Source organism: Takifugu flavidus, chromosome 14 (genome assembly GCF_003711565.1).
Source record: "Takifugu flavidus isolate HTHZ2018 chromosome 14, ASM371156v2, whole genome shotgun sequence".
NCBI lineage: Eukaryota > Metazoa > Chordata > Actinopteri > Tetraodontiformes > Tetraodontidae > Takifugu > Takifugu flavidus.
The window spans coordinates 5,128,641-5,142,369 of record NC_079533.1 but is presented as its reverse complement, the minus strand read 5'-3'; the positions used below and the strand labels follow the sequence as shown (position 1 = coordinate 5,142,369).

Below are 13,729 nucleotides of genomic sequence, written 5' to 3'. Positions count from 1 at the left end.
GCCAGTATGCACTCTTGGGTAAAATGTTCCTAATACCAATATCACCTAAAACCACAGCATAATCTTTAAAACCAACTTGCATATTTTCTACAACCCCAACAGTGAAGTGGCGTTTAAAGCAATAAAACCTCTTCCTCTTTGTGGCGCTGGTGGGAGCATAAATATAAATAAAATAATATAATAAAACATGCTCCACCACCAGGGAGGATGGAGTGAAGCCCCTGGTGAAGAGGAAGTCCATTCTACCACTGTGCGTGGTGTTGTGGCTCAAAGTCACCTGCCCTTCCCACCGTTTCTCCCAGTCCGCATTGTTGTCTCCATCACTGTGGACCCCTTGTAAAAACAGAACATCCATCCATCCATCCATCCATCCTCTACCGCTTATCCGGGATCGGGTCGTGGGGGCAGCAGCCTAAGAAGAGAAGCCCAGACTTCCCTCTCCCCAGCTACTTCTTCCAGCTCATCCGTGGGGATCCCCAGGCATTCCCAGGCCCAGGGGGCATCCTGACTAGGTGCCCAAGCCACCTCATCTGGCTCCTCTCAACGCGGAGGAGCAGTGGCTCTACTCCGAACTCCTCCCGGATGGCAGAGCTTCTCACCCTATCTCTAAGGGAGAGCCCAGCCACCCTACGGAGGAAGCTCATTTCGGCCACTTGTACCCGTGATCTTGTTCTTTCAGTCATTGCTTAAAGCTCATGACCATAGGTGAGGGTAGGAACGAAGATTGACTGGTAAATCGAGAGCTTTGCCTTTCAGCTAAGCTCTCTCTTCACCACTACGGACCGGTGCAGAGTCCGCATTACTGCGGATGCCGCACCGATCCGCCTGTCGATATCCTGCTCCATTCTTCCCTCACTCGTGAACAAGACCCCGAGGTACTTGAACTCCTCCACTCGGGGCAGGATCTCCTCCTTGAGCCGGAGAAGGCACTCCACCTTTTTCCGGTTGAGAACCATGGCATTTGGAGATGCTGATTTTCAACCCAGCCGCTTCACATGCGGCGGAGAACCGATCCAGTGATCGTTGGAGGTCACAGGCTGATGACGCCAACAGGACCACATCATCTGCAAAAAGCAGAGACCCGATCCTGAGGTCACCAAACTGGACCCCCTCAACACCATGACTGCACCTAGAAATTCTGTCCATAAAAATTATGAACAGAATCGGTGACAAAGGGCAGCCCTGGTGGAGACCAACCCTCACTGGAAACGAGTTCGACTTACTGCCAGCAATGCGGACCAAACTCTGACACCGATCATACAGGGAGCGGACGGCCCGTATCAGCGGGCCCGACACATACTCTCGGAGAACCCCCCACAGGACCCCCCGAGGGACATGGTCGAAAACACAAAACACATGTGGACTGGTTGGGCAAACTCCCATGCACCCTCGAAGACCCTGCTGAGGGTGTAGAGCTGGTCCACTGTTCGATGCCCAGGACGAAAACCACATTGCTCCTTCTGAATCCGTGGTTCGACTATCCGACGGACCCTCCTCTCCAGTACCCCTGAATAGACCTTACCAGGGAGGCTGAGGAGTGTGATCCCCCTATAGTTGGAACACACCCTCCGGTCCCCCTTCTTAAAAAGAGGGACTACCGCCCCCGATGTCCACGCAATGTTGCAGAATCGAGTCAGCCACGACAGCCCTACAACATCCAGAGCCTTAAGGAACTCTGGGCGGATCTCATCCACCCCTGGGGCCTTGCCACCGAGGAGTTTTTTGACTACCTTGGCAACTTCGGCCCTGAAGATATGAGAGCCTATCCCCAGGTCCCCAGGCCCTGCTTCCTCATTGGAAGGCACGTTGGTGGGATTGAGGAGGTCCTCGAAGTATTCCTTCCACCGATCCACAACATCCCGAGTTGAGGTCAGCAGCACACCATCACCACTATACACAGCGTTGACAGTGCACTGCGTCCCTTTCCTCAGACGCCGGATGGTGGTCCAGATCCTTTTCGAGGCCATCCGAAAGTCATTCTCCATGGCCTCACCGAACTCTTCCCATGCCCGGGTCTTTGCCTCGGCAACCGCCGTAGCTGCACTGCGCTTGGTCTGCCGGTACCTATCTGTTGCGTCAGGAGTCCCACAGGCCAGTAAGGCCCGATAGGACTCCGTCTTCAGCCTGACGGCATCCCTCACCACTGCTGTCCACCAGCGGGTTCGGGCATTGCTGCCACGACAGGCACCAACCACCTTGCGGCCACAGCACCGGTCAGCCGCGTCAACAATGGAGGCACGGAACATGGTCCACTCAGACTCTCTCCACTCCTCTCCCTCTCCCTCTCCTCTCCTCTCCTCTCCTCTCCTCTCCTCTCCTCTCTCTTTACCCAGCCGGCCATCAGCAGGAGGGTCCCCCTACATCAGCCTGGTCCTGCTCAAGGTTTCTTCCTGTTAAAGGGGAGTTTTTCCTTGCCACTGTTGCTTGTCTGGGGTTAGGCCCTGGGATTCTGGAAAGCGCCTTGAAACAATTTTGATTGTATAGACGCTATATAAATAAAGATTGATTTGATTTGATTTGAGACTCAATGTCCCCCGCCTCCCCGGGATATGGTCAAAGCTCTCCCGGAGGTGTGAGTTGAAGCTCCTTCTAACAGGAGACTCTGCCAGGCGTTCCCAGCAGACCCTCACAATATGTTTGGGTCTGCTGGGTCTGTCCAGCACCCCCTCCACCATCGGAGCCAACTCACCACCAGGTGGTGATCAGTTGACAGCTCCGCCCCTGTCTTCACCCGAGTGTCCAGAACATGCGGCCGCAAATCCGATGACATGACCATAAAGTCGATCATTGATCTGCGGCCTAAGGCGTCCTGATGCCAAGTGCACATGTGGGCGCCTTTATGCCTGAACAAGGTGTTTGTTATGGACAATCTAAGACGAGCACAGAAGTCCAATAACAAAACACCATTCGGGTTCAGATCAGGGGGGCTGTTCTTCCCAATAACACTTCTCCAGGTCGTACTGTCGTTGCCAATGTGAGCAACGAGAGCAAAAACAGAACATCAATACGTTTACTCCATGCTGTGTCAAACACTAGTGTCCTTTTCCTTGGTTCTCTGACTCTGTTTACATTTAACATCCCTAATCTAAAAACATTCATTGTGAGGGAAAAGTTAAAACCAGAGACAGTAAAACAAAAGAAAGGAAACAAAATGACTGAGCTTATCAGTAGATATTGAGCTGGTTTCTCACTTGTTTCTTTAATCTAAAAATCTCCTGTTTGGTGAGATCCAACATGTCTCGCCATCTGATAAAAAAGGAGTTTGTTAGGGAAATGTTTCTCCAGATCAAGGCCCTTCATGCCTTTGGTCTGCTGGAGAAACAATGTGTACATTTTTCCAGGGTACAGTTTACTTTCCTGACTGTCAAACATCTGTGTGTGACACCTTACTACAGTCAGACATTAGTAGGATTCACAGTATCTGGTGTCCAGAGCAGCAGCTGTGATCTCCAGCCACCTAGCTTTTCTCTCCCTAACATCCGTCATAATGTTTTTGTGCTTGCGCCGCTGCTTTATAGGAGCAGGCCACCCTCACTCAGCTCCCCTGTCCTTACACCTGCGTCACTCAGTTCACCTGTTGCCGCACCTAGTTCATCTGCCCAACCTATCACCTCCCCCGCTTCACACATCACTTCACCCAACTCCTCACCAGTCCTGCCTAGTTCACCTGCTTCACCCAACACCTGACTTATCTCACCTGTTACACCCATCACCTTGCCCACCTTTCCTGTCTCGCCCACCTAACCAGTCTTACCAATCTCAGCTATCTCACCCAACACCTCACCCATCTCACCTGCCATCTCCACCAACATCTGACGCCACTGACGCCTCACAGCTGTAACAGGCTGCGGGACTGGACTGTGCGGGACTTATACATACGAGTGGCGGACTTTATGGAGCTGTGCCCTAATCACCTACTCCTCCACACGGAGCACTGAGCCTGATCCCACTTTCACCACGTTTCCTGCTCAACCAGCTAAGCTGACGCCATGACAGCCGCATGCGCTTGGCTGCCAAATACTCACTCACACACTCTAATATGAACCCCCCCACTAAATCTATGAAACAACTACATTCAACAAAATTCACACACAAAAAAAGTATAGAACAAGTGGAAAAGTGCTTTTGTGTGATCTCTTGCTCCACTCACACACGTCTCACAAGAAGAAGATTTTTGCAAAAACATTTTATTTACAAATCACACAGGGACGCAGAAAGCCCTGTCTAGAGACACACAGAATAACAATAAATATGTTAAGCTCGGGAGGACTGGCGGTCAAGTGTGGCGGAACCCCAAAGAAGGCTGACAGACACGGGAATTAAAAGTAACTCAGACGATTTTAATGAACCCAAAAAAAGGACAGGAGGGAAGAAACTAAATGAGGAGGGAGGCCGAGACAAACTATAGGGGGCATGGGGAAATGTCTTGAATGCGGCAGACGAACCAAGTCTGAGATCCGGGGGCGAGAGTCCGTGGGGAAGTCCAAGTGTCCAGAGGAAATCCGTCTGAGGAAGGGGAAGAGGAAGAGGTCAGAGGAAGCGGGGCTAGGAAGGTTGCAGAGGAGCAGGGGGAGACGCTGGAAGACGCAGGGAGACACAGAGAGGTGCTGGGGGGGTCGCTGGAAGACGCAGGGAGTCGCTGGAAGACGCAGGGAGACACAGAGAGGTGCTGGGGGGGTCGCTGGAAGACGCAGGGAGACACAGAGAGGCGCTGGGGGTCGCTGGAAGACGCAGGGAGACACAGAGAGGCGCTGGGGGTCGCTGGGGGTCGCTGGAAGACGCAGGGAGACACAGAGAGGCGCTGGGGGTCGCTGGGAGTCGCCGGGGAGCCTGGGTCGACGGAACGTGTTGCCAAAACATCAGTTAGATCAAGCCCTGGCCTGAGTGCAGAGGGGCCTTTTATGGATGCCGAGTCGTTTGGGTGGATTGGGTGCAGCTGGAGGAGAGGGCACGGGTGGTGGTGGTTGAGCTGATTGCACAGGAGGAGGTGGGGCCAGAGTAGGAGTCACAACAGTACCCCCCCCCCCTTACGGGAGGCACCGGACGACCGCCCAGGAGCATCCGGGTGGTCTCGGTAGAAGTCTTCGAGGAGGGAGGGGTCAGCAAGATAGGATGGGGGCACCCAGCTCCGGTCTTCGGGGCCGTAACCCACCCAATCCACCAGGTACTGGAAGCCCCTTCCCCGTCGGCGGACCGCCAGCAGCTTGTTAACTCTCCACACCGGCTCTCCGTCCGACAGGACCTGTGGGGGAGGTGGAGTCGGAGCAGGAGGGGACAGGGGGCTGGTGGAGAAGGGTTTAATGAGCGAGACGTGGAAGACCGGGTGTACCTTGAGGGCGGCGGGGAGATCCAAACGGACTGCAGAGGGGTTAATGATGCTGCAGATGGTGTAGGGACCGATGTAGCGGGGGTTCAGCTTTCTGGAGGAAGTCTGCGAGGTCTGGAGGGGCAGGTCCCGGGCCAACAGCCAGACCTTCTGGCCAGGCCGGTAAGCAGGGGCCGGCCTCCTTCGCCGGTTGGCCGAACACCGGGACTGCTCTGTGGCCCGCAAGATGGCTTTGCGGGCACAGACCGTGCAGGCGCCCACAAACTTCCGAACATCCTCTTGGAGGTTGGGCCACCAGAAGCGCCGCTGCACGAACTCCGCCGTCCGACGCACGCCAGGATGGCAGGCGAAACAACTGGAGTGGCCCCACTCTAGCACCTGCGGCCGGACGGAGGAGGGCACGAACATCCGGTCCCGAGGCCCGTTCCCAGGATCGGGCTCGTCTCTCTGGGCCTGCTCGACGGCCGTCTTGATCGGCCAGGAGATGACCCCTATGACCCAGGCCGGGGGAGTGAGCGCGGGCCTGGGATTACTGGATGGAGAGGGGGCGGAGCGAAGGCAGTTGGCGTGACAGGCCACGCTCCAACCCAGGATCCGACCAGAAGCCCATGAGATGTGGGGGTCGTGCCTTTCCAACCATGGTCTTCCTAACACGAGTGGAGCGGTGGGGGCGTGCAAAACCAGGAAACGTGTACTCTCTATGTGATTACCCGAGAGTGTTAGGGTGAGTGGGATGGTGCGATGAGTGATGTTACCCAGAGAGCGGCCATCGATCGCCTGGGGGGACAGGGAGCGATCGAGAGGAACCAGGGGAACGCCAGCCTGACGCGCGAGAGAAAAGTCCATCAGGGACTCATCAGCCCCAGAGTCAATGAGAACACTCACCGGAATAGACTCCTTATCCCAGGAGAGTGTTGCGGGGAAGAGGCGGTTGTGTTGCTCGGTGGGTTGGGGAATCACAGCTCGGCTCACCAGTACTCCCCCTACTGGTGAGCAGGACCCTTTTGGTCGGACGGGGCAGGCTTTGATGAAGTGGCCATTGTTTCCGCAGTACAGGCACAGCTGGTCTCGGAGTCTTTGCTCCCGCTCCTGCCGTGAGAGACGGGACCGGCCGATCTGCATGGGTTCCTCTTCGGCTCTGGGGAAGGAGTGAGCTGGGGGTAGCAAGGGGATGTGAGGAGGCGGGGCAGCAGTGCCGGTAGGGGAGAAGTCAGGGGCAGAGGGAGTGCGGTGGGAGAGTTGGCGGTCAGAACCGCCAGCACGTTGGGCGCGCTCCTGGCGGCGCTCCCGTAGTCGTTCATCCATCTGGAGCGAGAGGGTGATCAGCTCGTTGAGTGACGAGGGGCGGTCCCTCACAATCAGGTCCTTGATTGCCTCACTAAGGCCCCGTCGATAGGCGCTACGGAGCGCGGTCTCGCCCCAGCGGCTCTCTGCAGCCAGGATGCGGAACTCAAGGGTGTACTCCGCAACTGACCGTGACCCCTGCTGGAGGGCGAGCAGACGACTCGCGGCGTCTTCACCGTAGGTGGGGTGCTCGAACACTGCCTTGAACTCCCGTCGAAAGGCGCTGTAGTCTGAGGAGAGGTGGGGGTCCAGGTCGACGGCTGCTATGGCCCAGCTCAGTGCCTTGTCGGCCAGGAGGGAGGTTAAAAATCCAACCTTGGCCTCGTCGGAAACAAATCTGGAGGGCTGATGGCGGAAGAGCAGCTCACATTGGTGGAGGAACCCCTTGCCCTGATCGAAATCCCCGCCGAAAACACGGGGGCTGGCAAGGTTGGGCTCGGCTCGGGGAGGAGGCGGGAGAGATGGGTCTGGTGGATTAGGGGGCGGTGCTTCGGGTTGGGCTGGTGCCGCAGCCCCGCCGGGGTCGCTGCCTAGCTTCTGCTGAATGGAAGCCAAAACGGTTGCCATGGCGGTCATCTGGTTGAAGAGGGCGGACAGGGTACTGGAGGTGGTCTGGGAGGAGCTGTGGAGCTCAGAAATCTGCCCTTGGATTGTGGGGAAAGCCTTGGTTAGCTCAGACTGAAGGGAGGAGAGCTGGACAGCGTGGGCCTCCACTTTTCTTTCGAGGGGGGAAGGTAATGTGGGGGCTCTAGGGCCGCCCGTCTGCCCTGGGGTTCCACCTTGACTCATTTTGGCTTGATCTATCTGTTAAGCTTGGGAGGACTGGCGGTCAAGTGTGGCGGAACCCCAAAGAAGGCTGACAGACACAGGAGTTAAAAGTAACTCAGACGATTTTAATGAACCCAAAAAAAGGACAGGAGGGAAGAAACTAAATGAGGAGGGAGGCCGAGACAAACTATAGGGGGCGTGGGGAAATGTCTTGAATGCGGCAGACGAACCAAGTCCGAGATCCGGGGGCGAGAGTCCGTGGGGAAGTCCAAGTGTCCAGAGGCCAGGGGAAATCCGTCCGAGGAAGGGGAAGAGGAAGAGGTCAGAGGAAGCGGGGCTAGGAAGGTTGCAGTGGAGCAGGGGGAGACGCTGGAGAATGCTGGGAGTCGCTGGGGGTCGCAGGGAGTCGCTGGAAGACGCAGGGAGACACAGAGAGGCGCTGGGGGTCGCTGGGAGTCGCTGGAAGACGCAGGGAGACACAGAGAGGTGTGGGGGGGGGGGGGGTGGGGGGGGGGGGGGGGGGGGGGGTCGCTGGGAGTCGCTGGAAGACGCAGGGAGACACAGAGAGGCGCTGGGGGTCGCTGGGAGTCGCTGGAAGACGCAGGGAGACACAGAGAGGTGCTGGGGGTCGCTGGGAGTCGCTGGAAGACGCAGGGAGACACAGAGAGGCGCTGGGGGTCGCTGGGAGTCGCTGGAAGACGCAGGGAGACACAGAGAGGCGCTGGGGGTCGCTGGAGTCGCTGGGAGACGCAGGGACAGAGAGGAGGCGCTGGGGAGCCTGGAGAGATGCTGGGTCGACAGAACGTGTTGCCAAAACATCAGTTAGATCAAGCCCTGGCCTGAGTGCAGAGGGGCCTTTTATGGATGCCGAGTCGTTTGGGCGGATTGGGTGCAGCTGGAGGAGAGGGCACGGGTGGTGGTGGTTGAGCTGATTGCACAGGAGGAGTTGGGGCCAGAGTAGGAGTCACAACAAAATACATAAATAGATAAAAATTAAAGGAGCAGCAAGTATAATTTATCCCACAAGGGGTTGTGCAAAAAACAAACGGTTGTCAATGACGGTGCATAAAACATTCTCGTGGCACCATATCTCCTGAAATTTGTTGAGGTCATTTATCATTTTGTAGAAGTCAAACTCCCACCCAGTCCGCCGTGGACGTACATTACAGCGCCACACAGGCACCCAGTCTCCAGATTTGGCCATTTTATTCTTTCGTGATATGTAAATAGCCATCTTGGCCTCACCACAAATAAAATTTAAGAGCTGCCACTTGTTCCGAGCATGATCTAGATGAAAAAGTTTCATTAAAACCCCTAAAAACACCTTTCATCACATTAAAAAGCACAGTGAGTCTCTCACACTCACTGTACGTGTGGAAGACAGTTTCCCGCCCGGGACAAAATGGGCACCGGTCCGACACAGCATTGTTCATCTTTGAGAGGAGAGCGTTCAGGGCGACGGCTCCGTGCAGGATCCTCCACTGGAGGTCCCCGGTCCCTCTTCTTCAGGGGGGGTTTGAGAGCACCCTCCAGCAGGGGCGGGCACCATCCCCTCCCAGTCGATCAGCCCACACGCAGGTGTTCCTGTTTGATAGTCCTCTCTTGTTTAATACTCTCACACACTCGTGGTACAGGGTCTTCTTCTCGACTGCCTGCAAGGAGAAGGTCTTCGATGGTCTTAGGAGAGGACCGTCGAGATTCCCGAGATGGGCGGCGAGCCTGATCTCTGGAAAGGGGTCCTCGCAGTCCGGTTCCGTCCCCTGGCCGTAGTCTACCAGGAGCTGTCTCTCTCTCTCGCCTGTTCCTCCACAGCTGAAGTGCCCCCTCGGCTGCCTGGGCAGAGCGGATGCCCAACAGGGAACCCACTGCCTCCACGCCCGTTAGGTCCGGCCCTGCCGCAGCTACCACGTGCTGCAGCAACAAGGTCCGGGTCCGGTGTAGTGCTGCCTTCAGCCTCGGCGCGGCTTTGGCCGAGACGTCCAGCCTGGCTCCGTTTACTATGGGTTCCCTTAGCAGCCAGTACAGAGAGTCAGAGCCAGTTCTTTTTTCAACTTTAAAAAGGGCCCATGCCTTAATAACACTCTTATAAAAGTCTGGCAGCCCATTTAATTGAACAAATTTTAAGTCAGTTAAAAACAGAGTGTCATCCAGCCCCAAGTTACTCACCCGTCTGAAGACACATCTGGCCACATCTCTCCACATTGCCCTGTTAAAAACCTTTGTATAAATTGAATTCTAAAAGTGGCGGTCCTGCTGGCCAGGTGGATGAGGCCCTGTCCTCCCTCCTCTCTAGGCAGGTACAACACCCCCTGCTGGACCCAATGCATGCCGTCCCAGAAGAAAGACAGGACTCTTGCCTGAAGCTGTTCTAGCAACCCCGAGGGGGGCTCTGCGCAATTTAGCCGGTGCCAAAGCACAGAGGCCACCAGGTTATTCAGGGTCCTGCCTCTGTAGGACATGCGGGGGAGGAGCCATTTCCATTTTTTAATTTTCCCTTCTACCCTCTCCAGCACATCTAGCCAATTCCTTCTTTCAAATTCTCCATCTCCAATAAAAACACCTAGGTATTTTAGGCCATCCCTTTGCCAGGCAAGACCCTGGGGAAGGACCGGCAGACCATTTGTCCACCTGCCAACCGCCAGGGCCTCACTCTTGTGCCAGTTCACCCTGGCCGCGGACAGGCGGTTGAATAAAACTGTTAAATTAGTTAAAACATCCACGTCCCTCTGGCTATGCACCATTATTATTACATCGTCTGCGTAGGCAGATAAAACTATTTTTCTATGAAGGGACGGTAAAAACAGGCCATCCACGCTTGCACGGATCCTAGAGAGAAGGGGTTCGAGGGAGAGAGCGTAGAGCATTCCGGAGAGGGCGCAGCCCTGCTGGACGCCTCTACGCACCCTGAAGGGAGCACACAGACTGCCATTAAACTTCAGTATACGGTGTCACGGTACAGGACGCGGATCATCGCTATGAAGCCAGGGCTGAACCCGAACCTCTCCATCACCTTCCAGAGGAATGCGTGTTCAACCCGGTCAAAAGCCTTCTCCTGGTCCAGCGAAATGAGACCAGTATCGACGTCCAATGATCTAGAGACTTCCAAAACATCTCGAATTAGGTGGACGTTGTCTACTATGAACCTGCCGGGCACACAGTAAGTCTGGTCCCAGTGGATGACCTGCTCCATAGCTTCCCTGAGCCTGGAGGCCAAGGTTTTGGACAGAATCCTATAATCCAGACACAGCAGAGACACAGGGCGCCAGTTCTTAATCTCCTGCAGGTTGCCCTTTATTGGCAGGAGGGTGACCACCGCTCTCCTGCAGGACAACGGCAGGGAACCCGCAGCCAGGCTTTCGTTAAAGACCTCCAGCATCTCGTGGGCCACAATGTCCCAGAAGGCTCTAAAGAACTCTACCGTGAGCCCATCGACACCTGGAGCTTTCTTTCCTTTCATCCCGAGCAGTGCGGCGTGGAGCTCGTCGAGCTGCAGCGGCCTGTCCAGCTGCGAGTTTGTCTCCTCAGAGATCCGAGGGAGGCCCCCGCAGAACTCGTCGAACAGGCCATCATCGCTGCAGTACTCGGTCTCGTAGAGGGAGGAAAAGAACTCCACTGCTCGCCGTCTTATCTGGCCCGGCTCCACGAGTTCCTGCCCTGTGCTCGAAAACAGTGAATGGATCATTTGGTTCTGCCCGCGCCTACTCTCCAGCCCAAAAAAGAAGCTAGAGGGAGCATCCATCTCTGTGATGTCCTGAATCTGGGACCTGACCAGTGCACCCTGTACCTGATTGTCCAGCAGGCTGGCCAAGGCCATTTTTTTAGATTGGAGGGTTTCAATACACCCTCGATCTCCTGTGGAGCTGCCAATCGCCTCTAGCTCCACTATTTCCATCTCCAGATCTTTGATCGACCTGCGTGTGTCCTGCGTGGCATTGAGAGTATACTGCTGGCACAGGAGCTGTATCTCTACTTTTCCACGGTCCCACCACTGTCTTAGGCACGTAAAATCGGATTTTCTCTCTCGAAACCTCGACCAGAAATGCCGTAAAACATCTCTAAAACTGTTATCTTGGGCTAAACTGGAATTAAAATGCCAGTATGCACTCTTGGGTAAAGTGTTCTTCATGGCGACTTCGCCTAAAACCAACGAGTGATCTGTAAAACCGACTGGCGTGATGCTACAGCCCCTATAAATACTAAAATGATGTCTAAAACAATAAAATCGGTCAAGTCTGGCCGAGGAGATCCTACCCTCACTCGAGCGGGACCAAGTGTATTGCCTGCTGTCCGTGTGCATCCTCCTCCACACATCCACCAGGCCATGAGAATAGGTCAGCTGTCTCAGATAATGTTGTGAGGCTGGATGGGGCTCTGCATGGTCCTGGTCTAAAAATGACTCGGTGCAATTAAAATCCCCACCAAAAAATAATAAATCGTCCCCACAACCATTTAAAACAGTGCCGACTTTTTCTAAAAAGCTCTTCCTCTCTGTACCGTTGGTGGGAGCATAAATATTAATAAAAACCAAGGAGTGGTTTTGGAGGCGTGCTTTCACCAGCAAACACCGTCCCCTCACCACATGCTCCACCTCCAGGGACGATGGAGTGAAGCCCCACGAGAAAAGGAGGCCCACTCCACCACTGAGGGAGGTGTTGTGGCTCAGCAACGCCTGCCCTTCCCACTCCTTCTCCCAGTCTGCTTCATTGTTCCGGTCGCTGTGGGTCTCCTGGAGGAACATGACATCAACTTGTTTTCTTTTTGCTGTGTCGAACACTAGTGCCCGTTTCTTTGCGTCCCTGGCGCCGTTTACATTCAACGTTCCCACTCTGAAAGTGTGCATAGTAAGGTGAAGTTAAAAATCAAGGAAAAAAACAGGAAACATCGCAAGCCTTTTTTATATGTTGAGCTGTTTCCTCGCTTTGCCCATATGTTTCTTAAGCCTGAAGATTTCAGGGTTGGTGAGGTCTGATGTACCCCTATGTTTGATCAAATGACTCGCCGAATGGACGAAGAGGAGCATGTCGGGAAAATGTTTTTCCAGATTAAGGCCCTTCATGCCCTTGGTCTGTCTCAGGAAGTTACTTAGCATGCTGGGAGGGTACAAATTGCTTTCATGCCCATCTGGCATTGTGTCAGATAGCAAACTGCAGTCCGACATGGACTCGCAGTCGCTGGTGTCCGTGCCAGCAGTTGCATCCTCCAGCCGCCCGGTTTTACTATCTCCCTTATCTTTCATCGCACATTTACGCTTGTTGCGCCGCTTCGCAGGAACAAGCCACCACTCAGACACACCACTAGCGCTCTCACCTGCGCTCACTACTCCCTCACCTGCGCTGACTGCTCCCTCACCTGTGCTCAGTGCTCCCTTACCTGTGCTCACTGCTCCCTCACCTCGCTCCCCTGTGCTCACTGCTTCCTCTCCCAACTCACCTGTGCTCACTGCTTCCTCTCCCAACTCACCAGCCGCTATCCCTGGCACCCCAAATTCACCCATCACTTGACTCACTCCACCTAGCTTACCTGTTTGGATCGTGTCCCAGTCTCTCCTGCTTCACCCATTTTTTCTGTTTCACCCATCACCTCACCATTTTTTTCCAGTTCATTCAAATCACACACACCATCAATCATCACGCCACTCAAATCACTCACCACCACAGTTAAGTCCACCTTCCCCCTTGACTCACCACTCTCACCATTCATTTCCACCACCATTTCAACAATCTCGCTCCCTCCACTCACCTCACTCTCTCGCGCACAGTTGTCCCGCTTCTCCCCCCCGCAACTCCGCTACCGCTCCGTCTGGGGCAGCGGAGCTTTCCTCCGCACTGAGCCACCGACGCCTCGCCGCCGGAATGGGCCGCGGTACCACCGGCCCCGGGCGGCGGGGGTGGCGGGCTCCGCCGCCGGCGCGTCCGGGGCCACACGGCTCGGACAAGCCCTTGCCAGATGTCCCTCCTCTCTACAATTGAAACATTTGAGGGCGGAGGCAAAAAGGGCGGAGGCAAAAAGGGTGTAATCGAAGTCATCTACCCTGACGATGAACCGATAGTTGAACTCCTCTGCCTTATTATTGAGGATCATATGTACCTGCCTGCGGTGAGACACTACGTGTCTCAGCAGCGGTGACTTACACCCTGATAACATTTTGCGGATGGGAGAGACCACCTTCCCATGCCGAGACAGCTCCCGTACCAGGAACTCATCACTAATAAACGGCGGCACGTTGGATAGGGTGATCCGTGCCGCCGGCTGTGTTAGCGGAGTAACCTGTACGAACTGTCCGCCCACCGT

The 13,729-nt window shown here is 55.2% G+C and overlaps 1 protein-coding gene across 1 annotated transcript; it reads right to left on the bottom strand.

Moving 5' to 3' along the window:
- Positions 1 to 4,830: 4,830 nt before the first annotated feature.
- Positions 4,831 to 6,917, bottom strand: LOC130538040 (uncharacterized). The gene is made up of 2 exons (XM_057055257.1): positions 5,330 to 6,917; positions 4,831 to 5,242 (listed from the first exon to the last, which is right to left on the bottom strand). The coding sequence occupies exons 1-2, from the start codon at positions 6,629 to 6,631 to the stop codon at positions 5,006 to 5,008; spliced, it is 1,539 nt and encodes a 512-aa protein (XP_056911237.1). The 5' UTR covers positions 6,632 to 6,917; the 3' UTR covers positions 4,831 to 5,005.
- Between the last annotated feature and the right edge of the window lie 6,812 nt (positions 6,918 to 13,729).

Excerpts from the sequence above, each read along its gene's own strand:
- LOC130538040 (XM_057055257.1), bottom strand. The coding sequence starts at position 6,631 with ATGGATGAACGACTACGGGAGCGCCGCCAGGAGCGCGCCCAACGTGCT. Across the intron at positions 5,243-5,329 it reads ATCTCCCCGCCGCCCTCAAG|GTCCTGTCGGACGGAGAGCC; the intron begins GTACACCCGGTC and ends CCTCCCCCACAG.